Raw genomic sequence first — 26,607 nt, 5'->3', positions numbered from 1 at the left:
TACTGTGAAGTTATAACAATTTTGTTTTATATACAGTAAAATCTCTCACAATAAAGGGGGGGGGGGGCTGAACCCATTTTGGATAATACAGCTCTATGGAGCTATAACAGGACTAAAATAAGAGATGGTTTTTAAGCTAACAAAAGGTTGAACAGTAGAGACGGATGATGTTTTTGCTCGACCAAAACACATGAAATCAATAGGCTATCTGGATATTAAACCAATGTGAACTTGTAAAAAAGACTTACATACCAAGCAAGGGCACTGACTATTACACTACAGAGAGATAACTTTTCCTTAAAACACGCACAGTAGCGTGACTTGCTGAAAAATTGCAGCCTCTCTTAACTTAAGCTGATGGCCTCAAGATGAACTTGGAAAAAAGTCTTGTTCTCTCTACCAGGAATCAAACCCAAAATATCTCCTCATCCATCTCTACTGCTGTCACTTGGAGACCATTAGCTGAAGTTAAGAGAGGTTGCAATGTCTCTACTTAGCAAGTCACATTACTGTGCATGTTTTAAAGAAAAAATTATCATATCTCTGTGGTATAATGCAGGGGTGCAAGTGCCCCCTCATCTATTTTGGAGCAGCAAATTTCATTTTTGGAGCAGAACTAAAAACGAACTATATCTGCAATATAAGGAGTAATTTTTCTGTGAAATGCCAAAAGTTTTGCCAAAAATGGTTGAAACAAATAATTCTAAATAAATTTCCTTCACAAATTAAAATCCATTTAATTTTTTCCTGAATTATCTTATGTTACTACTAAAACATGCATTACTGGAATGACGAATAAAAATTATGAGACTCTTTTCAAATTAAGCAACATGCATACTAAAAAGCTAGGCAGCAAGAATTTCTGCTGCTTGAACACCAAAATCTTATTCATCTTGATATAGCAAAAAAAGTGCATGCAGAATATAATACAGGTTTCCGTGAAAAAAAAAATTAGCTTCTCACAGAATTTAAAGGAATTATTAAATTTAAAAGCAAAATGCAAAAATGAGAAAAATATTTAAAAAAATACCTTATTTACTTAAACAATTTCTCAGCTTAGTAGCATGTTAATAGATTACTAATCACGAGTCGCTTTCAGAAGTTCAGCATCTCAATGACAATTTTTTTCAAATTTTTCATGCCCTTGAACATAAGATTTTGTGTCTCATTCCATTAAAGCATTGGATGGACACATTTTTCAATGTTCGAACAGACTTTTATTTATTTGTTAACAATGAACTCTCTTTTACTGTCTGTGTTACCATGTGCTAAAGATAAAAAAGCTTTCACCAAAACTGGCAAAATTTTGAACTTTGGGCTGCTTTCAAGGTTGCAGTTTGAATATGTCTGCCCAATATCTATCTATCCTCTGAACTGATTTCACTTCTTGTAATTCTTTGCATTGTAGTGCAACCCATTCATCACACATAATTAATAGTTCTGTTGGTGATACAATGTTAAGCAACATCCCAGCAATACATCAGGGAGTAATGTACCATCCCAGCAATGCACGAGAGGGAGTGCGAAAAACAAGCAAGGGTGCAAACGTTTCATTCTCTCCAACAACATGTTTTGGAAAGGTAGGACATTAATATAAAAAAGGTATCTCACAGAAGTTAGGTAAAATGAGCACATGCTCCTAGATTATTCATCATTGACATCCATTTTGACTATTGTTAAGAGCATGCCCCTCCCCCACCAATGCAGTGGCGGATCGTGTGGCCATATTGGGCGCCGCTCTAGGAGGGATGCCAAATGGAGTTGAAAGGGTGAAAAAAGCTTTGTTTACCAAAAAAAAGAAAAAACGCCGCCAGTAGCACCAAAAATAGATTCCGCATGGGTAGAGATTTTTTCCTCGAGCCGCTCCTGTTCACCAAATCCGGATTTTCGAATGTGAAATTGTCACGATCGGCAACCGCCGACGATAACCACACGACCGCATAGTGGCTAGATGACAAAACTATGAATATTTTAGCTGGAGTTTTTACAGATCCCATTTTTTCCCAACGATCTTCGAAAAATGTCGCTAATTTAAACGAGTCCCTTTTCGATGTATGCCGTCTTTGAACGCAGGTTGGCAGCCGCGAAATTACCGTTATTTTCAGTATATAACCCGCAGGAGAAAAAACGGTTTCCGAAATCGGAAAATTCGGCATATTCATTCAGGGACTTTGATAGCCCGCCGGTTAACCAATAAAAGTATAGGACTTTATACTTCAAGGTAGTAGACCTACTTTCCAAGGTCACGAGATAACGCGATTGTGGTAGATGGTGGGAAGTGAAAAAAATTGAAGTTTCTCCCTCTCCGTATCTTTTTCCGTGTCTCGTAAAAAACGCGTCCCGTGAACAAAATTTTCATGCTTCTTTTTCCTAAATTCCGGGTATTTGACGTACTACAGTGCATTAGCGGTACCTCCGCGGACCACAAACAAGAACTGGCGCAAATGCGCAGGGATTCGGCGCCTTGGCGCACCATGTAGCAAGAGAACCGTTTAGGCGCAGTTTGGCGCAATTGACGCAGCTCTTGCACCCCTGTATAATGGTCAGTGTGCTTGTCCGGCATGCCAGGGTTCCTGGGTTCAATTTCCGGTGACGAGAACAACACTTTTTTAGAACAGCTATAGTATAAAAATATATATTTCACCCATATATATTAACCCAGAAATATTTATTTCTAGGTTAAACATTAAAACAACAACACAAGATATGGAGATTGAAAATGAGAAACATATTTTAGACTAAATAAGGATCTGTAATAAAAATAAAACACCCAAGATTAGATTGATGAGATTGGAAATGAACATGAACAACAATAACATGATTTGGGAATAAATATTCTCTATAATAAAAAATAAAACCCAGACTCTTTTAAATAAAAAATTATCCTTCCTGCCGTATAAATATTTTCTATATTAAAACATAAAAACCTGACTCTCTTTTAAATAATAAAACGTTCAGGATTAAAACTGTAGATATAATGCAAAAAAATAATAACTATTAAAGGTACAACATCACAGATGATATTCACATTTTTTTCTAAGTTCATCCCAGCATAAAGGGTTCAACATTCTATAAATCAGTGGTTCTTAACCAGGGGTCCTTGGAGAGGTTTCAAAGGAGCATAGATGAGAAAACGACTTTAAGTTATTGCGTGTTGAATATTATTTTGTAAAGGGGTCAGTGGCCTTAATCTCATTGGTACAAAGGGTCTAGCCGATCTTGCCACAGAAAGCAACAGACCTACAACAGTACAAATCTTCAATCGTCACACTTCACTCATAGTTTGAAAAATAGATGGAGCACTAAATATTCACACACAATACTAGATATATTTTTATGCACACTCAGGCTGCGAAGTACACATAGACACTTTTAGCACATCTCATTCCACAGTACTACCTATGACATTAGACCGATGTTGTGCTCAGTTTTACTGCACGAATTTTTATGCTCATACTTCAGTTCTGTGCTACAAAATTTGTATAACATTAATGATCAACAAGCCAAATACAATACAACTAGACATGATATTAAACATAGTTTTTAAACTTTATTTTGAATTTCTGGTACCCTGAAGTTGTAACACGTTAATAAATTACAAAAAATTATATGTACAGTATTTACTTGAGCATCTTACAACAAATATGGACAAGAAAACTTGATTTTCTAAACATATGAATTTGCCAATATGAAAATATTACACAAAATATAGGCTCCCTTTATAAACTCTCAAAGATTCACATTTTTAAATATAATTTAAAAAATATATGTTTCTATATGACAAAAGATGTCACTCTTCCTTGTTAATACGACAGATACACAACACTGGCTGTGAGTGAGCAGATGTCGATACTGCGAGGTATTAGCAGAATGTTGCCACCATTCATTGCACAGAGCCATTCAGCATATACATACGCTCCAAGAAGGGGGAAATTCTATCTGTCTTCATAGCTTAGTTGGTAGAGCACTCATCTGGCAAACGAGAGACCGGGTTCGGGTCCAGTGAGGGCAGAGATGAATTTTCTTTTTCTGAAACATATATCTCCTCACTCAGCCAGTGTTCCGTATCTATGTTTCTAATCCGGATAAATAAGTGAGCTATACATTCTCTAATCTGGCTTCCAGCACTTATACAAATGTGTACAAATCAATAAACATTCTAATGAATTATGGCATGGGCACACTCACCCATTGAGAATAACAAATATTTTTTCCTCCAAAATTTAAGAACAAATACAGCAAACTCTCAATAATCCAGCATTTTTAGACGGATTCTCTTCGAGTATAGAAGAGGAAATCAGGTCACTGCATGTCTTTGCACAGAAGTTAACATTATTTAAATGGGCTTTATATAGATTGGCTCAAAGTAATCCGGCACATCCTGTCTGATATCTGCTGGATTAGCAAGAGTCTACTGTGCTTCTAAAAAATTCTCGGTTCGTCAATTTAACTTTTATTTGATAATCAACCTTCATTAAAAAAATGGAAATGATGGGAAAACATGACTATCCAGAATTAAAGAATTTTTGCAACTACAGTCGAATCCCATTATAACAAACTCCAAGAGACCGTAGAAATCTCTTCGTTATAACAAAATTTTGTTATACAGGAATTCCAGGTCTTTTACGTTATTCCTAGGTAAACTTATCTGGGGGATTAGAAAAGTGTTTGTTAAAACGAGATTTTCGCTGTAACAGTATTCGTTAAAACGGGATTTGACTGTAATAGCTTCTATCTTTATTAATCTTGAGTGTTATTAAAACCTAACAAACTTACGTCATTGCTTTTCGAATTCAATCAAACACAAATTATATATATATATATAACCTGAACTTTAAATAATTTATAGTTATATGGAATGCATTCTACACATTTGAAGTAAAAATTCAGGCCACACACAAAGTTTAAAAAATAATACCATCTGTAAAGACCAAACTGTTTTAGATCAGTCCCTTTCTGACATTCGTTCATATAAACTTTCAAAAATGACACCTATAACAGGGATTGACAAATCTCTGGCCAACTAAAAAAAGTGTAGCGCTAATATATATTTTCTGTGTGTAGTTATTAAATTGGAGGTTGATGGGAAAACAAAATTTCCTGAATTAATGTCACTCACCAACCAATGTAGAAAAGGATCACCAGAGCAATGCAAAGTCTAAAAAAATATGTTTCGACCAAATGGCTTGACAAATCCCAGGCGTCCGGTCACTATGGTGATTAAGAAATTGGTATTGGTGCCTATATACAGTAGCCATCGCTTATAAGAATCATGTTTTGTTCGGCCATTTTGATTCTTATAAGCAGTTGCCCTGTGACCCGGGATGATTGTCATTTTTTATTTTTTCATGATATAAATTCTAAGTTCACTATAAATTGAGAAATCTGGGCCAGGGGCCCACCAAAGATTCCAACCAAGGGGCTCTGCTCCAGGAAACGGGTCTATTGTCCAAGAGCATATCTCTAAATCAGAGGTGCCCAAACTTTTTGTTCCATCGCCCTCTCCCCCTTTAGAATGTTTTTAATCATCCCCCCCCCCCCAACTCAAGCCAACCCATAGGATCCTATATTATACCCGTAGCTACTACAAACCCCTGGACCTTTCTATCACCACCAGAGGAAGCAATATTGCCCATTTTGGGAAACACTGTTCTAAATAGGTTCACATGTCAGTAACTTCATTGTCGAAAAAGTTATTTTTTAAACCATAAATTTCGTATAGATAAGTTCTGTCATTCATGGAAAGAAGCTCACTTCAAAGCTGTAATCCTTACTGTTTTTGGGAGAGGGAGGAGAAGGAAAGGCAACAGTAAATATATAGGATGGTTTTTTTTTATTACAAAGGTAAAAGTAACAATAAGTAGTCCTTCAAATAATATTGTAAATAATCAGAAATATTCAACATGTTACCACTACTTGGATGAACAGTAGTTTTTGAGAGAATTTTTTTTTAAATTCTTATAAGCGGAAATCAGATTCTTTTCAAATCTATTTCTTACATCACCGACTTGTGATACATGGCTATATAAATAGCAGCTGCATTGGGTTAGCTTTATGAGAGAAAATAGAAATTTGAAAGAACTACTCGTATTTTCAGTGAAACCTGTCTATAACAATACTTTAGGGACCTAGAAAAATGCAGATATATATATACGTTATAGACAGGTTATCATTGTAGACAGACTGAGCATTTGCGCTATTTCCTATTGAATACGTTTCCAAGCTGGGACCAAAGAAAATATCGTTATAGGCAGGTTCACCGTCAGTCAGTATCGCTATACACAGGTTTCACTGCATATAATAATAGACTTCATTTTTTTTGGCAAATTTTGAAAAAAAAATATTACCGCATCATGACTGTGGTTTGATGGGCTTCCATAGCTAACGTGGACATAATTATCATGAAAAATACACCAACTTGGTGATGACTCTGAATCATGACTTTTGTTATCAGACTTTGGCCAGGGATCTCCGGCCACTTTGCGAATTGGCTATCCAAAGCCAAAAATTCGGGCATTGGATGGGTCAATATTCAACAGAACTGGCCAATTTCAGGCTCTTTGGTAGTAACATATATAATTTTCTGTGTGTGTAATTACTAAATTGGAATCTGAGTATGATATAGAATTTTTTTAATTCATATATCAATGGATCTATCAATACTTAAGGCAGTCACTGTCCTGGGAAAAGTCAAAATAATTATTTTTTACCTGTTTTTCATGAAAAAAAAATGGTGTGGCACATAGATATTTTGCGACTAGTCAAGCCCTAGTTTAGACTATTTTTTTTAAATGGAGGATCATGCTTGGCTTCCAAGAAATAGAAATCTCAATGGCGAATACATTTTTCCCCAATTTCTGACGCCCTGATGTATAAGGTGTCCCAGAACATCAGAATGAGAGAGGCGATGATACAAATCAAGACCAATAGTTTTTGCAATGGAACTGGGGCAGTGATTCTCAAAGTGTGTGTCACCAACTTATGTCAGGGGTGCAGCAGCGAACTGTTGATATTGGCGTGTACCTGTGTTCAATGTTTGAAGTAATTCTTTGCTAAACAATTCCGGACAGCCGCAGATGAACATTGACAGAGTCAAGAGAACCACAGGTGGCAAAAGTTCGAGAACAACTGAACTATGGCCTAAAACCAATTTTTTGGTCAGTACATTGTGATATGCAATTTAAGCCACTGGCATCAAAAAGGTCCTCAAGAAACCCTGACAATGCGAGGATAAAATGTTTCTTCATTCCTCCCCCCATACAGTAGCATTAGAGAAAAGGGGGGGACACTGTTTTTTTCTGTGACTGGAGGAAAGAAAATTTTTTTCACCTTCCACATCGTGTATGAAATTCTCCTTTTCCCTTATGATGTGAGCAAGGTTCCTATATTTTGGTAACTTCCACTGTAAAACTGTTTGTCTTGAAGTTAGTATTACCCATTACCGATTTCATTTCTGTGATAGAGTTCTGGAACAACCCGTATGTCAGTCTAGCTAAAGTAATCAAGAATTTCACAAATTAAAAATTACAGATAACTTTTGGAAAAAAAATGGCCATCAAGAAAATTAACACTGTTTAAAATGAATGACAGATACGAGAAAAAATAATTAAAATTTATCATTATTTAATCAGATGCCTCCCATTCTTCAACTTTGCCATCGCATGTGACGTGTACAACTTCCCATACAACTTTAATACCAGAACTAGCTCTCTGTAATATATCATCATCATCATCAACACTGCCCGAGTTGGGATCATATCTACTCATTTCTTGGCGATTAAGGGAATCTAAATCATTATCAGTATATTTGGTTTGAGCTGTGTTGAAGCGTTTCGATTGAATCAAAGATGGTTCATCTGGTGGTCTTTTTGGATGGCGGATGCTTCCCCTGAGTTTATTTTGAGACCTCATTGCTCTTTGAACCGAACGGGGTATATCAAAATCAGTAAGCGGACTGTCACTGATGAATGAGCTGAACACACTCATGTCAGCTCTGTCTTCTACGCTACTCCCAAACAATCCTTTGGCATCTTTTCCAATGATGGGTACAACTGCTTTTGGGTGAACTTTCTGAACAAATGTTAAAAGCTCACCATAAGATGAATGGTTAGATAGTAAGATGACATGGATGTTTTCATGCCTACCGAATGGGTTAAAACCATAACCGCAGTACCTGGCTGTGGGCAAGATGGCACAGGATGGATGCTCTGCACTCCACCGTTCTATGTTAAACCCACTAATCTGATTGAACGGCACTACCAGAATTCTCGCACCACACCTGTCTTCACCTGTGAGAAAACCAGCCATTTTAAGAACTTCTAGGATCTTCCTTCTTCCAGGATTCACCCATATCTCGTTATGCGTCTCCTCGTGAATCTTTTGCAGCAGATCTTCTTTTCCAAGATTATCCATCCCGATGAAGACACGTCTTCCCCGTTGTAGACAAGCATGAAGTTTTTGTAAGACTGCATCCATAGACTCCTCATAAGAAGGAAATACACATTTTGGAGAACAGTAGGTATTATCCAGATAAAGGGCGTCTATATCAGGAAATGTGCTGAAATCAAGAATGTTTTCTTCATACCTGAAATTGCCAGTGTAAAAGATGTTACCAAAATAACCGCAAAACAAAATCATTATGGCACCAGGACAATGGTTAGCATCATAAGCAGTGACAGACATTACTTCTCTCTCTTCTGCATCCATTGGAATCAAATATTCTTGATTATTTTCAAGGGGATGTATCAGAGACCTGTTCACCTAGATTACAAAAACAGTGTATACTGTACTGAAACTTATAACAATAAGAACAGCGATGAAAAATTACAAAACACTCTTTACTCATTCATACTAATTTTAATTTTCTAGCACCTGAAACACTTTTCCTCAGCATCTGAAGCAAAAATTTGTCTTTGCTATCTTTGCTACATATTTCTTGAATACGTCATGTTAAGAAATACTTAAATTTTGCAAAAAAAAAATTTCAATAAAAAATTTCGCATTTATTGGCAAAAAAACATAGAATAATTTTTTTTTCAAGTTTAAGTAACAGTAATTAGTTAAAAGCTAAAACTGTAGTATTTATTATATTCTCTTCCTTCAGCCTTTGCCTTCTGTCTCTCTCAGTAATGACAATGCTGTAGCAGGACCATCTTAAGAGCATCATGATCCCATCGGCAAAGTGCATTTTTTGAGACCCAACCGTGGCTAGAAATGCCTACCAATTAGCATGTTTAGTATTGAACATTTTAATTCGATCTCATGTTGAGGCCGCTCTGCACTTTAGGCCCAGCACCATGCCTGGATGGGTCCATGCGTTAAGACAGCACTGCACTGTGGCTCTACAAAATTATTTCTTAATATTCCTGCTATTAGGGACTATGAAGGCTTTGTATAGTTGTCCTCGTAAAGTTCAAGTACCAGCATTGTTTTGCATGACCATAAACACAAGTCTCTTGGTTCGCTACAGGAAGAAGCTGTTGTGAAAATTATAGTATCTATCAAAATGAGCCGATTCTGCAACATGCCTTTAAAAAAACCAGAGAAGTTTCCAAATGAGGGTGCAGAGATGAGGTAGATAGTGCAGTTCATATTCTCCTGTGTTTTTGTTATTCTTCTAGATTGTGTGTTGAATTTACTCTTTAGTTTGATTTTATCACCAGATTTTCTGTGCATTATTGGATTTGCGACGAGATAAGTGTTTTTTTTTATTGCTTTCATTTTTTTTAAATTGTCATTCCGTGTATATATATATATTCAATCGACTTGATTTTTTTTCTTGCTGTCATTTCATTTCATTGTACTTTCACCAGGTTTGTGTTTTTCCTGCTTCTTTGATATAAATTCATGGATTTTTTGGACGTTAGTGTTAGCAAACAGTGTATACATTTTCCAGGGTGCTCTCAGTAATTTGTTTTTTCCATTTGGCCCTATTGTTTTAGTGAATAGAGATAGTTAGCTAATTCTTATAAGTATAAATTGTACTTTGTAGCTTAATACTTTTTTTTTTGGGTGTGTGTTGTATTGTTTATATACATATATATTTCCTTCTTTATGATTTAGTGTTGAGCATTTTATTTTACTTAATTTTTTCATACAATCTTTAACGTATATTTCACATTGTAATGTATTTTATGTTATTTTAAGTGCCTGATAACTTTTCTCATTTTCCTATTTTTTAAGTATTTTTATCTAGTTTTAGCAATAGTGTTAGTATGCCTCAACCTTGACTAGTGTTGTGTAGAGCTTGCGAAGGGAGGTTTCCCTGATCTAGGGGTATAGTAGCTAATAGTTTCAATTGTAAGGGGTGTTTGAATAGGGCAAGGTTGGAACTCTAGGCCAAAGTGTTACGGGAAAAAGTTAGGATTTTAGAGGGCCCGGTTATAACGAAGCCACTTGTCATCGAGCCACCTCTTAATGAAAAAGCAACAATCTCCACGAACAACGACAGTTTGGAGGGTGAATGGGTGGTCGTGGATGAGATAGAGGGGGATAGTGATAGGGGTTTAATCATCAGCATTTCTATGGTTAGGGAACTTGGGAACAGAGTGTGTAAGGATTTTCAGGGTTTCGAGCACTGTTGTATTCCTGGGGAAAGATTAGCAATGTTCGAGACATTTTTCATCACCGAAAGTTACCCTTGCGGGTGATTCTGTGTGCGGGAACGAATAAGGTAGGAGCATATATTAGTGAGTCTCTGTCAGAGTAGCGGGATTTACTATTATTCGCTAGGGAGAGGGTTCAGATGTGGCAGTGATTCCAGTGCTGCCAAGGGGTAGTAGAGTATATAGGAGTAGCATCCAATTCAATATAGGCCTGAAGGACATTTGCTCACTTGGGGTCACGTTCTTGGAGCTTCCCGCGTTTACCGATAGGTGGCTTTGTTGGGATGGGATTCATCTAAATAGGAGGGGGGACTGGGAGATTTATGATAGTCTTAGGTTAGTTTTTTTTACTCCCAGACCACATAGTACGCATGCGGGTTAGTTAATGATAATCACAACAGTACTGACGGGAATTACCCACCTCTGACTTGGATGGCTTCTTTATTGACATTAAATCACTGGACAAATTAAAATGTGTGCTAATTAATGCTAGGAGCTTGGGTAATAAGAAAGATTTTTTAGAAACTATGATAGTTGTGGAGGGCCTGGATCTTATAGCCATTACAGAATCTTGGGCAAAAGATGGGGATGAATCTTTCTTGCACATCTTAGGATATGATACTTTTTTGAGAAATAGATCTGATAGTAAAGGGGGGTGGTGAAGTGTTGATATATGTGAAATCATGTTTGAAAGCTAGAGAGTGTAATGTGCAGAGAAGTGATAAGAAACTATATATGGGTTGAGCTTGAAAACAAAAGACATCATAAAGTTATTGTTGGGGTTTGTTACAATCCACCAAAGAGGGATCCAAACTACATCACCAAATTTCATGATGAAATTTCCTACATGTGTAAGCATAAGAGGGTTGTAATACTTGGGGATTTCAATTACCTGGATATAGATTGGGAGAATGTTTCAGCTGGAGATCAATATGAAAGGGACTTTCTCAAGTTGGTGCTGAATAATTTTTTTCATCAGCATGTATGAGAAGCCGAGAAGGGGTACTGCTATTTTGGATTTAGTTCTTGCTAGTTCTGAGGATCTTGTTGAACATGTTTCGGTGGGGGAAGAGTTTTCTTCCAGTGATCATCGTATCGTCAGATTTCACTGTAACTTTTCCTTGGGTAAGGTTGATTACAAAAGACTGTGACCAGATATTTATCCCAGGGTCCTCAGGGAATGTGCTAATGAATTGTTGGGGCCAGTCGCACAGATATACAGGAGTAGTGTTGCTGAGGGTATCGTCTCAAGGGACTGGAAACTTGCTAATGTTGCTCCGATATTTAAGAAGGGTAGCAGAGAATCATCCAATATTGTAGAGAGTCCAATTATCATCCAGTGAGTTTGATGTGCTCCCTATCAAAAATTTTGGAACTTATTATCAAAGGGAAGTTGGCGTAGTGAATAGACATTTAAGAAGGGTAGTAGAGAAGTGGTGTCTAATTATCGTCCAGTGAGTTTGACGAGCTCCCTCTCGAAAATTTTGGAAATTATCATCAAAAGGCAGTTTGTGAAGTGGATAGACGAGAATAATGTATTGTCGGATAATCAGCATGGGTTCAAGAAGGGGAAGTCATGTGTGACTAACCTCCTTTGCTTCTATGATCACGTGACGAGGGCTTTGTGTAAGGGCAAAAATATAGATGTTGTTTACCTTGATTTCCAGAAAGCATTCGATCGGGTCCAACATGGTAAACTCTTGAAGCGTTTACATGAGATTGGGATTGGGGGCAAGTTGCTGAATTGGATAGAATCATTGCTAAGAGATAGGTCACAACAAGTTATGGTGAACGAGGAATTCTCTGGTTGAACAGGCATCACAAGTGGAGTTCCTCAAGGAAGTGTCCTTGGTCCCATACTTTTTTTCACTTTTTATCGATAAACTCGATCAGGGTATCGATGGGATTGCTAGCAAATTCGCAGATGGTGTGAAGCTAATGGGGGCAATCAGGAATCAAAGCGATAGGGAGTTGCTCCAGACCAACTTAAACAGGATTGCAGCATGGGCAAATGAATGGAGCATGACGTTTACCGTTGACAAGTGCATGGTCGCTCATTTTGGATCGAACAACCCACAGTTCTCTTATGAATTAAATGGTGTCACTATCCCGGATGCAACTAGGATCACCGATTTGGGAATTCTCATGGTTGAGTGGCTTAGGTTTTTTGAACATTGCTCAGCAGTGGTCAAAAAATTGAATAGAATGCTTCGTCTCATTTTCAAAAAGGTCTCTTCGCATTCTCCCAAGGTCATTCTTCCGCTTTTTCGAGGATTAGTTCGTCCTGGACTGGAGTATGCTGTAAGGTTTCGGAGACCATATCTACAGAGGGAAATCGACTTGGTTGAAGGGGGCGCAGAGAAGAGCTACGTGTGTCCTTATTGGCACATGGGGCTTGAGTTATGAAGAGAGACTTAATTTTTTGAATATGTTTACATTTGATTAATGCAGGTGTCGGGGAGATATGATCGAAGTGTTCAAAATTTTCAGATAGATGGATACGATGAATAATGAATTATTAGTACACAGTCAATCGACTGTTTTTACAAGGGGACACCAGTATCGATTGGTGAGGGACACTGCAAGGTTATGGTGTCGCAGGGAATTTTTCTCTAATAGGGTTGTTAATAAATGGAATAGCTTACCCCTGGAGGTAGTAAATTTTAACACAATTGGCACGTTTAAAAAGAAATATGATAAACATGTTGGGGTAAATCGAAAAGTTATCTATACTTAGAATAAAACAACCATAAGTATTCTTTATGGACATTGTGTAATATTTCATCATGTAATATATATTGTTTGTAATTGCATTTTTAATTCGGTTGCTGTATTTTTAAAATATATCACATCCATATTTTTATGGGCATCTTTTTCTCAGCCTTCTCGTTGGCCATTTTGCCTGTTGTGGTGTTGTATTTGTATAGAAATTGTTTCTGCTTTAGATGGGACAAAATACCTATGTGCTGCTACTGTCTTTAACATAATATTACTAAAGACACAAATTACCTTAGCATGCACTCTTCTTGAACATCATTTTTTTTATTTTCCAAAAATTTTCTGTCTTTTTTCAAAAATTTCCTTGAATTAGGAACTCAAACGAAAATTTCAAGACTCTTTACTTACTCCACAAAACTTGCATGAGAATAGATAATTTGAACTTTCCAAATTGCCCAATTAATTCTATAATTTTTTGACAGAATTCAGAAATGAAAGTCAACTGAAGTTGTATTATATGAGTTAGAACTTCGTTTCCGAAACTGAAGGAAGGTTACCTGAACCAGGCAGATATTTTGACAAATAATCACATAACAATGATCTAGTTTATGAAAGGAAATACTGGCTTTTAAGTACATAATAGTATGCATGGCACACACACACAAGTACTAAGCAAAATTATGCTCAGTACTTTGTATTTTTTTATTAATTTTTGCTTAAAATTAAAAGCAAATCTTTTTTTGTAAATGTAAAAATTATGTATCCCCTAGTCATGTCACATGTAACAAAACACCAAGAAGAAACTCCCTACTATAAATTAAATGTTTCTATCATGTTCCTAAATGCAACAGTTAATGCCAACATGTAATTAAGAACTGATTATGGATAAAACATCCACCTTTCCTTGTCACTCAGCAAAATTATAAATAATTTTCATTAAAAAAAAATTAACATTCTTGGAAATCAACTTAATATTAAAAAAATCAAAACCTTATATTATGAGTAACTTAGTTTATGAGTGTTTTGCGAGATGGACAAAAATTGTAAACCAATTTTGACTTGATAAATGAGCGATGCCTTAGAATATGAATATTACAAATATAAAAGCCTCCAAGATCAGGAAAAGTGCTGCGAGTCAAGTTCTTTTTTAGGCTCTTTTCATTATTTTGAGAGAAGGCCAAATTAAAAGTTAATGAAAACATTCAATAATTTAGAGGTTATTGTTTGGCTCTATTCCTGCCCTGTAGGCCAACATGTTGAGACACAACTGGCTGTGGGAAGTGGCATCTACAGCATAGCAGTCTTAAGAGCATCATGAGCCAAGTGATTTTTTGGAGGCCCTGACTGACCAATATACACGCTCACTTTCAGAAATTTCAACTAGATCTCATTTTTGTGAGGCTCCTCTTCACTTGGTGATCGAGTGGCCCTATGCATTAAGAAAGCACTGTCTACAGCACAAGCCCATGGATACTACTATATAACAGTGCACGTCCCTCGTAAACATTCCTCTGGGGAATTTTCAAAGAATTGGTAAATACCGGAACATGTATTTTAAGTGCATGTGAGTGGTCCTAATGTATTTATAGTGTCATAGTTATGTGTATTTTGTGTCCTAATGGCACTGCCACCTGTCTTACATATTTTGAAGTGAAAATGGCTGACGCCTGGATTTTAATGTTATGTGAGTATCGTGTCGAAGGTCTGCCACCTCTCTGAGAAGAAACAAGTCAATGACCGCATCACCCTCTCTTGTTATGTGTTTATGCAAGCGGGGAATTCGAAATGAGAAACCCTGCCTTATATTACTTCGAAAACCCAAGAGCCTTCAATATAAAAAAACAAGTAAAAATTTACTACTATAGTGCAAAACAAATTAACCTGCAACTGTATCTTTGAAAAGAATCACAGCTGATGTGTGAAGGAGACAGTTGTAGAGTGACTGCAGTGGTAAGATGCTTGTTGACCACCATGAAGGCTGATGCCAGATAGTGCCTCAATATGCTCTCGCTGGAAGTCCTTTCTGTCCAAGATGAGGACAGAAGTATAACATGACTCTCTCTAGAAATATTTTTGACCCAACTAGATCGTAGTAAATTGCTGTATGGCGATATGACCGGAGTTGGTGTGCGGTAAAGTAGTAATAGTGGAATGATTTATTTGGTTTCAATTATTTCTTATAGAGAAGTGCATCAACTGATTCGGATGCTCACAAAACAAATTACATTTTGGATCTTTACATTCATAATGACATTTTTTTTTGTTTTGTTTCCTTCTTGACTTGGATTATCAGGACTCAAAGGTATTTGAAAATCAAAACTGATTACTAGAGCCCATAAGTTTTCAGGCAAAATACCATAAATGCCCATTTTTTTCCTATTTTCGAACTTAAAAATGTCTTTTTTTAATTTTTCATGCCATAAATGCATATTTATTGCATTGCTTTAAGTTTGTTCGTGAATCTCAGAGGCTATATTCAGTAGAACTTAGATATTTTGCGCATGGAAAACTTCAAAGTACTTGATATATTTTTTTAAATCGATAACTATTAGTATCAATTATTATCAGAAAGTCCTACACCTTCAATCCCAAATAACCGTGAATAGGTGCAAGTTTCTGAGCGACAGAAAACTTGGTATTGCCCTACGTCAACTTTGCTTTGGCCAGATGGTGTTCGATATTTTTGCCTTATAGCATATCTTGCTCATGTATACCTGACCAATCATTGTCCCAAGAGGTCATCAGTTGACGTTTTGACTCACCCAAGCCGTGCAGGGGTGAGAGTGCTCTGGCCCTGGGACCCACATTGTATTGGGTACCATTCTATTTTTTACACCACAAATGCACTGAAAACAGCTACGGCAAGTAATCAAATTATTTTAGGTATTTAATATTTGATTGAATTGAAAACATATACCATCTGGGTGTGTGTGACAGGTGTAGCCACACCGGCGTCTTGCCCTTGAATTATGTCCCCATTTGTGGTAATATAAATATAAAAATAAAATAAAACATGGCAACTGTGTTTTAACTATTAAAATGAAATGAATTTTCCAAATACTGCAAAAAATAAATGAGAATCATTTGTAGCTTGAAGGAGTCCCACAATCATTCATTACATTTCTTACACATTTGATTACATTTGATTGTGATTACATTTCTAATAATCTCGATTAGGCATGGGACGAATAGTGATTTGGCTGAATAACTGAATACAGAATACTTAGCTAATGTTTTAGCTGAATAACTGAATACAGAATACGTAGCTAATGTTTTAGCTGAATAACTGAATACCGAATATTCTGCTAATGTTTTGGTCGAGTACTGAATATTTTCCAGCCAAATATCAATTTTCTTAAAATTCATCAAAATTATAAATAAAATTGCCATTTTAAATTGAAAATGAAATTATTGGTAATTTCAAAGGATAGATATTGAGTCTTCAGTTAGTGAATTTGTGTAATTCATGCTCACTTCCACCTTATTACAGTAGCATTCTATTTCAAGTTTCATGTTTTCCTTTTCCTAGAAATGCACTTTGACATAATCTCTTTCATAGAAAGGAATATACTCCACACAATAAAATATAATCTAATAATTTTTAATTTATGGGAAAAATTCCAATCAACATAACTTTTTAAAATTTGTTTGTTGTGTTTAGATTTGCACAGATACGGAAGAGTAGATGACTTTGCCTAATAATATTCAAAAAATCATCAACGAATAAGGCAAATATCAGGAAATACTAAAAAATTCCTAATGCATTTCGACACGATATGGGTGTAGTCTTCAGAGGATAAGAGTATCACGCTGACCGGGTTTTCCACCACCAAATCTTCAATCTCGGTTGCTCAGCAGAATGAAAAAAAAATATGTCTGTTCAAGTCAAATGTCGTGGCAAGGTCATTCTTGCCATGACATTTGACTTGAACAGACATATTGTTTTTTTGTTCCGTGGAGCAACTGACATTAAAGATTTGGCACTCAATCCAAGTGGGAAACTTGGTCAGCGTGATACTCTTATCCTCTGAAGACTACACTCATAGCGTGTCGAAATGCATTAGGAATTTTTTAGCATTTCCTGGTATTTGCCTTATTCGTTGACGATTTTTTGAGCACAGATATTTGGCAGAATACCTAAGCATTATTCAGCCAAACCGAATATTCTGCAAATAGGCCGAGTAGCAGCTGAATATTTGTCCTATCTCTAATCTTGATATAGCAAGCTCATATGAAAAATCGATTTATAAATGAAATAAAATCAAACTAACCCCAAGTCTCTTGACCAGGAGTTTGCAAGTCACTGCAGATGTGTATATAGGGTCTTTCCATGCATCTGTCAGCCCTCCAATGTGATCAGCTTTAAAATTAGTCAGGAAGAACAACTTGGCCTGAGGATATTTCTTGTCATCCCACAGATCAACAGCAATCGGAGTACCTCTAATCACATGGCCAGGCATTCTTCATAGAAAACTACAAACAGAGCATTATTACAATATTATTATGTTTAGTTTAAAAAATTTGAAATCCAGAACAGTGAAACAAAGTTTATTCAAATTAACATAACCTATATATCAACACGGCCCAGTTCAAAAAAGCAACTCAGAAAATTGCATTTTTGAGTTGCACACAAAATGAAAATCGTGGAAAGAACCTCATACCTCTATATTGGGGTGGCCAACCTTATTCCAAGCTGTGTGCCACACTAAAAATTTTAATGCACTGACCATACACAGTCCTATTTTACAGGACACAAGTTTTCTCCATTCCTGCAAATATTGTTTGATTGTCCTCTTATTGTCATAAAATGTTCGGTTTGTCACTCTTTTGAGTTCTAAATTGTTTTTATTTTTGAGTCACAAATTCCATTATCGCAATGCAGATCGCATATGTATGTAAATCAGTAGAATTTCTTACCTTCATCTAAGCATATCTTACCTACACCATTTATTTATTTACAATAACCCCAGAAGGCATGAAATGCACTTATACTGGAAGAAAAAAAATAATAATAATAGTCAGTACGGGAAGCACTTCGCATACGGAGCCAGGTCGAAATCCCCAATAGTGGAAGCAAATCTTGCGTAGGAGGCACATACAAGTTCTGATGGAAGACTGTTCCATATTCTTGCCACACGGCATCTATATCCGTGGAAAAAGCAATCCCTTCTAACCATTGGTATTCTTATTTGGAAGCGATGCCTACGTAGGTTAACTCGCCTGTCTATGATCTCAAAGAAAGGCTCTCTCGATGGTAGATAAACAATTTGGTGGACTAGTTTGTAGCACATCTTCAGATCTGCAGCGATTCTACGCCATTCCAGTGAGTGTAAACCCAGAAATTGAAGTCTCTGGCAATAAGATAGACCGCTCATGCCAGGTATTCGTTTAGTAAACGACCTCTGTGGCTTTTCGAGGAGCTGTATGTCCTTGATTTTGTAAGGGCTCCATACTTGCGAACAGAACTCCAGGGTCGAGCGAACGTACACACAGAAAGCAAATGACAACGTATGCGCATCACACTTATGGTATGCTATACGTAACATGTATGAAATTCTATTAGCTTTGCAGACTATGCCATGATAATGATCAGTGAAATCCAGAATACGGCTCATTGCAATACCTAAATCCACGCATGTATCCAATTGCTGTAACGTTTCATTACCTAGTTGGTAATATTCAGGATCGGTGCGTCTACTTAAATGCATTGATCTACTTTTTGATGATGAAATAGGTAGCTTATACTGACAACTCCACTGGAAAAGTTGCTGGCATGCAATTCTTAAGCCCCTAGTGTTTTCCACTGGAGAGAATAACTTCACGTCATCAGCGAATTGCAATAGAGAGATGGGTGACACAGCCTGAGTAATATCGTAAGTGTACAAAGTAAATAAGATCGGGCCTAACACCGATCCCTGGACAACTCCGCTTGGCACCTGACATTCTCTAGACATCACGCTGGCTACGAATGCACCATGTTGTACATAGGGGACGGAGCCTGATGATTAAGGTTTCGTGCGGGCCCCCTCCTCCCCAATAAGTTTTATAAATAGGCTTAGCCCCATACTAATTATACACGCTGCTAGAATTTGATATAGACGGTAATAAATGGTGCTTAAGAAATATATTTTCATCAGCAATTAACAAGGAACATGCAATATTGAATTGGGTAATTTGAACCTTGTCTGATCTACATATTTTATAGGATCTTTTCTATTTAAACAAACGTAGGTTAACAATAATTAAATTAGATCAATAAGTAAATGTTAAATTTTTCATCATCACTATCAAATTCCATTGGCAAAACATGTTTGCTACATAGAAAAACTATCATTTTATTCGTTTATTTATTCAGTGTTTAATGTAATTGATACTGTAATTTTGAATGTATTCTGCAATTTTTACTACTAAACCACACATGCACCTTGTCCATATTCCCCTATGGAACCTCTAACGAATTGGTACATGTTGGAATGTATTTGTGATGTGAACTAAACGTGAAGTTTTTCTGTGTGATGCTTGTTATAGTGCTGCCATTTATTTTTTGAACTATGAGTGGAAATATAACATAATGTATGAAAATATAGGCCTGTTGCTCTCTATGGAAAGACTTTACAGGGGAGATGGGTTTGCATTTGCACCCCGAAAATGAGAACCACAAAAAACCAACCACGGCCACCACTCTAGCGCCAGTGAGATTCACACCTGAGTTCTCGTAATGCAAGTTCATTGCTATGACCACTTGACCACCACAGCGGCTGTAATTTTTACTAAACCTCACTTTTCTTGTATGCCAAAAATAGACCAGACTTCAACATTCAAAAAGCTGGTGTCCTTCAATTTTTACAGCATGAAGGCAAATGCGAAGGAATATGGTGAAAACAAACGTTAACATAAAGATATCAGACTTACAAAAAAAGTATAGTTCATTATACTACACTTATTTAATCCACTTAATTTCCCAAGCTTCACTTACATTTCCCATAACCTTATATTTATGAACCATAAGCTTAACTTATATTTTCCATACACTTATGAGTGTAAGGAAAAAGTACGGCTTGGTTCAGGGAATGGAAAAAAAATCATGATTTAAAAAAAGACTAGTTTCATTAAAATTTTTTTTAATTTAAACAAATTTTCTTGTTTAAATCAGATTTTTTAAATTAAAATTAACTTATTGCTTATTAGCGATAGCAAAATTAATCTTGTGAATGATTAAGAGAAAGAATGATTTTTTTAAATCTAATTTCAAACCTAATATAGCATAAACGCATGAACTAATAAACAAAGTTTTGACAGGCACAGAATATGAACACCAAAAACCAGTTTATGTAACATGGTAGTTTGTGGAGCCTGATAGAGATAGACAGCTTTTTTCTCAGTCCAGGATATCCAGGAAACTGATATTTGCTGGATGTTATGCCGGGGTGAACTCTGAAAGAAAAGTCATCTGGTCTCTGCCATAACTCGAACCTAGGCCCTCTTGCAAACTGGGCAAGCATGCTACATCCACAGTGATAAATAATTGTCTTGTGGCAACAAGTGCTTTTATTCATAAGGGCTACTCCCTTTTGTGAAATAAATTCTTTGTGGCGATTCACTATCACAGCATTTCTCAACCAGTGGTCTGCAAAGGTGGCATAGGTGGTCCGAAGGCAGACTTGATCGAATTATTCAGCCGTTGTAATTGATATTAGTAATATATTTATGGGTTCAAATAAAATTATACCTTCATACTTAGGTTCACAATACATTATCAAGGAGAAAGCATGAAATTGATGCTAAATACAGGATATCACCAAATTTTGATAAAAAAATTCACCAAAAATTACAAATTATTGCTTTAAAAGCAATTTGCTAATCAATCTGTGTATATATAAAGAAAAATGTTTTTCACAAAAAAAAAAATATTCAAACGATTTGATGACAATATTTCACTGAGAAAATAAAATTTGGTAAACTTGGATCTTAAATAATAATCCGTAAAACATATATTGCCAATTGTCATCAAAAACATCGTCAGAGGTATGTAAATTACCAATCATAATTAAAATTTTACAAAAAATTTAGGACGAAACATTAAACCTGACAAATACAACGCCACAACAGGCAAAATGCCCAACGAGGTGGCTGAGAAAAAGATGCCCATGAAATATGGATGTCATATATTTCAAAAATACAGCAACCCAATTAAAAATACAATTAATAAAAATTATAAACAATATATACACATGATAAAAATTATACAATGCCCATAAAGAATACTTATGGTTGTCTTATTCTAAGTATGGATAGCTTCTCGATTTACCCCAACATGTTTATCGTATTTCTTTTTAAACGTGTCAATTGTGTTACAATTTACTACCTCCGGGGGTAAGCTATTTATTAACAAGATTATTAGAGAAAAATTCCCTGCGACACCATAACCTTGCATTGTCCCTCACCAATCGATACTGGTGTCCCCTTGTAAAAGCAGTCGATTGGCGGTGTACTAAAAGTTCATGGTCCATCCTATCTATCCCATTGAAAATTTTGAATCGACTTCAATCATATCTCCTCGACACCTGCATTCATCCAATGTAAACATTTTCAAAAAATGAAGTCTCTCTTCATAACTCAAGCCTCGTGTTCCAATAAGGACATGTGTAGCTCTTCTCTGCACCCCTTCAACCAAGTCTATGTCCCTCTGTAGGTATGGTCTCCAAAACCTTATAGCATACTCCAGTCCAGGACGAACTAAGCCTCGAAAAAGTGTAAGAATGACTTTAGGAGAACGCGAAGAGACCAATTTTTTTCAGACATTTTACTGGTCTTTGTTTTCAGAGATGTCAAGAAACACTCCACTATCACATATTGCACAGGATTTCTCGAGCTGGGTGTACAATGTACTATCTCTGCCCATGTTTCATATGTTTCGTTTGGGAGATGCATTTATTATTCGTTTCCAACTAACATGATGTTTAATTATTACACAATTTTATTCTTCTACAGATTTAACAAGTTTCTGGTGAAGACGGAGTCCAACTGCATCAATGTCTATACTACATTTATTATTCATTTCTATCAACACTAAAAACACAGAATTCTGTCTTTAAACAGAAAACAATTACCTCATTCTTTTATTACACTAATAATAATCTTTCAACAGATGCAGAAGTATGGCTCTTTAGTCTGTTTTTCATCAATCCCTGATTAAATTAAAATGTGTCATCCACCAATCTGAAGGATATGTCTGGGACATAGTATTTATTTAAAGACAAATCATGAAATGGATCAGCCTTAGCTATGAATTTCACAATTGCTGGTACTAAAAAAAGTATGGTAAACCCTCAGTTTATAAATGTCTTGGTTTACAGCCGACAAAAAATGGTTTGGCTTAAGAACCAATTTTGATTTACGAACATGCAAAATAGTCTAAACAAAACGGCTGGAGGAAGCATATTTCAGAAGTCAGAGATTACAAATTTTTTTTCAACAAAATTTGGTTGAAGAACTGTATTTCACCATGGTAAAATTCCCACCACCAAATACAGTCGAACCCGCTTAACATGAAACTCTGATCAGACCAAGAATTCTTTTCACGTTAACCATTCTCCATGGCAATATAATGTTAAAAAATACAATTAATATGAACCTATTAAATAGAAGATCGCTTAACGTGAAACGATGTCAACCTGAAAAAAAATGCTTTGCAGAAAAACTCTGGAAAGGTAAGAAAGGTAAGAGTTGGGTGAATGTCATTAATGTGCTAAACAACAGAGGGCACAACCTTGGTTACTGTTGGGAAGAGGGCTTTATTGCCCCCAGGTGTGTGTGTACATGTCATACGTAATTGCTGTGTCATGCATCGTCTTTAATTTTTATTCGTGTGAATGTCATTTAATGTTGTGTTAATGTCATCATTAAATGGGATTCTTTAAAATTTGCTGTCTCATCCATCTTTGCTTTTTCGTCTCATGCTACTACTCTGCACGTGCTGTGGATCGTTAGATGCTTGTTCATTCACCATGACTAACAAGCAGCAGTCAGTTCCTCTTCTGGATGAGCAAAAAATCTTGAATGAAATTAAGGACGGTAGTTTAAAAAAATGATTGAATGCTGCTGATACATAAATTTTTTGTTTCACAAATTGTGAAAAAAAAAAGAATGTTTTAAAAGAGGACTTCGTGATCACTTTAGTGTATACACTTGTACAAATTTACGGTGTATTAAATTTCAGACTAACGCAAATAGAATGTCGAAAATTCTTTTTCTGCCATGCTTATTGGTTGACATAAAAAATTCGGTTAATGTGAAAAATTTTCAAGGAACCTCGAGTCTCATGTTAATGAGATTACACTGTACAGCTCCTCTTGTCCATCCCCTGGATCAGTGAGCCATTTCAAACTTTATGAAGCTCTGAAGAAAAAAACCTTTTCAAAGATACTTTGCAATAATATCTGATGTTGTAAGAGGAGATTTCATGTCAAGATTTCTTTGACAATAAATTATAGATGATACAGTACATATTCATGAAACCATAAACATAAAGAGATGAACTCTTTATGGAAATTTTTCAGTGTTAGTTTGATGATAACCATTGGTTATGAACAAGAGCTGTTGTAAAAGTTCACACTAAAAATGCTCAGAGCCCTAGGAAAAGATTAATTCATTTTAAATTGATTACAATGGGTAAAATCATTTTGGTTTGCAAACAATTTGGTTCAAAAATAAACTTCAGGAACGAATTAAGTTCATAAACCAAGGGTAGACTGTACTATAATATTTTTTCCTTTGAAACAAAAACATTTTTTTAAGCTCTATTAATTTGATTGAAACAGGGAAAATTAGATGAACAAAGTGCCCAATCTTAATGCATCAAAAATACTTATATAGTGAACCCCCCTTTCCTTAACAGACACCCCTCTTTTAAGGCAAGATAATTATTTCCTCTTTATGTAATAAAAGTATGTATTTCATAACCCTGATTAACAGTCACCCCTTTTTACGGACAGATGTTTCGTCCCGTCGGTGTCCGCAAAAGAGGTTTTGCTGTATCTAAAAAAGTTTATATCTTTCAGTCAATATTTTTCTTTAAGTTTTCCCACATACATGAGCAAATCTAAAAATATACTCAAGCCCAAAAGTTAAGTATAACGCACAAACTACCACTCTGGACTACGTTCCAAGGCACATGCAGGATTGAATTTTCAGAGGGGCACAAAAGATTTAAGAAGGGGAAGCACAATATCCTCTAAAAGTTTTGAGTTGCTAATCTTATAAAAGCATTTCATATTTAGAAAAATTAAGATGGCATGTAAAGGTGTTTTCCTTTGATATTTTAATTTTTTTTTCAAATTATTCAAAAATGTTTTCAATTTCTGATGGTTTCGCCGGGAGAGCATGCCCTTTCCCCTTGTGCATCCCTATGACCATGTTTGCAGCGATTCTGATGGGAAATCACTGAATACAGTACATATAGTATCAATTTTTAAAGATTTTCTTAGTTGTATATTTGAATAAAAAGTCCAATTGCCAAAAAGTATAATCATTTTAAAATTAATTGTTCACTTTCATCAGTTCAATGTAATGTGGTGTAACGAAACCTTTTTGTTATGACAGCCATTAGGCTGTTCCAAACTTGAGTGGGTGAATTCAAAAACATATATATAATTCTTTTTAAATTTGCAAATTCCTATGAATTTGCAGAACTTAGAAGCATTTCAACACAATTCAACACAATCAGTTTTTTTAAGAATTTCAGATATTTACCACATTAGGCCTACCTCTTTATTACATCTTTCTTACCATAATACCATATTAAAACTTGAATGGTATGACTGAAGTTTTGCACTTGCAGTTAAAAAAAAACTCAAGTTACTATACTTTGTTGCAGTTCCTGTTTAGAATTCAATCATTCATCCTAATATTCAGTAGCCCCATTCATTCATGATAATAATCTGCACTATTTGCACAATCTCTCTGCAGCTGATATATTGAGTGCAATTAAAAATTATGTCAAGTATGCTTCTATCCACCTCATGGAGATAGTCACTCACGATGGAAAAAACATTACGATTAAAAATGTTTCTAAGCATTTCAATTGTTTGTTACATCTGATGTCTCCCAACAGCTTTGATCTATATTGTATAGGGAACGTCTGTCAATCATAATTAAGTCTTATGATAATTATTAAAATACTTTTACATTTTTGTTAAACGTGCCGTATTACTCCTTATAGTTATATATTGATAAGTAACTAGATAAATGTGCTGAATATATGAAACTAGTTATTTTCTACAAACATGCATTAATCATATTTTAAATTGTACACTAAAGAGCCAAAAAAACTGGTACAACTGCCTAATATCGTGTAGGGCTCCCGCGAGCCCGCAGAAGTGCCGCAACACGACGTGGCATGGACTCAACTAATGTCTGAAGTAGTGCTGGAGGTAATTGACACCATGAATCCTGCAGGGCTGTCCATAAATCCGTAGGAGTAAGAGGGGGTGGAGATCTCTTCTGAACAGCACGTTGCAAGGCATCTCAGATATGTTCAATAATGTTCATGTCTGGGGATATATCTGCAGCAATTTGTGGAAGGGTTGCCCGTCTGTCACGTTTAATGATTCTCGTCAGTCGTCGTTGGTCCCATTCTTGTATGATCTTTTTCCGGCCGCAGCGATGTCGTAGATTTAATTTTTTACTGGATTCCCGATATTCACGGTACACTCATGAAATGGTCGTTCGTGAAAATCCAAATTTCATCGCTACCTCGGAGATGCTATGCCCCATCTCTCGTGTGCCGGCTATAACACCATGTTCAAACTCACTTAAATCTTGATAACCTGCCATTGTAGCAGCAGTAACCGATCTAACAACTATGCCAGACACTTTTTGTGTTATATAGGCGTTGCCGACCGCAGCGCCGTACTCTGATTGGTTCCATATCTCTTTATTTGCATACGCATGCCTGTACCAGTTTTTTTGGCTCTTCAGTTTATAATATTTTTTATACTCAGATTAGCATTTTCAGCGGTAATTGAAATAATTTGTTTTAATATGTGTGCTTTATTGGAAAATTGAATATTGTACATCTTGGTGCGATATTTATAATTAAATGTTAAAAAAACATGGTTTTTAAAACATATTTGATATTATTTTACAACTAACGAGACAAAATAAAAAGAATTAATTATGTGTACTTCAACTAAACTCTAATTAATGCACATTTTTTCTACCAAAAAACCCAACCCTAATATAGTCTGTTCAACGATTAGTGCTTTCATTTACACCTTTATAAAAC

At 35.8% G+C, this 26,607-nt stretch overlaps 1 protein-coding gene across 1 annotated transcript in view; it reads right to left on the bottom strand.

Moving 5' to 3' along the window:
* Positions 1 to 3,577: 3,577 nt before the first annotated feature.
* Positions 3,578 to 26,607, bottom strand: part of LOC149075240 (signal transducing adapter molecule 1-like) — a 35,460-nt gene continuing 12,430 nt past the window's right edge. Inside the window, exons 2-3 of the mRNA XM_089242545.1 lie at positions 17,594 to 17,795; positions 3,578 to 8,760 (exon numbers count right to left, since the gene is read on the bottom strand). Coding sequence (XP_089098671.1) covers positions 7,624 to 8,760; positions 17,594 to 17,782 — 1,326 coding nt within the window. The 5' untranslated portion in view covers positions 17,783 to 17,795 and the 3' untranslated portion in view covers positions 3,578 to 7,623. The remainder of the gene's footprint in view (positions 8,761 to 17,593; positions 17,796 to 26,607) is intronic.

Source organism: Pholcus phalangioides, unplaced genomic scaffold, assembly GCF_987345545.1.
Source record: "Pholcus phalangioides strain wild (caught in Gottingen) unplaced genomic scaffold, Ppha-v1.0 ptg000015l_1, whole genome shotgun sequence".
Lineage (NCBI taxonomy): Eukaryota > Metazoa > Arthropoda > Arachnida > Araneae > Pholcidae > Pholcus > Pholcus phalangioides.
Note: the sequence above shows the minus strand (reverse complement) of the source record. Positions and strands in the feature narration are given on the sequence as shown.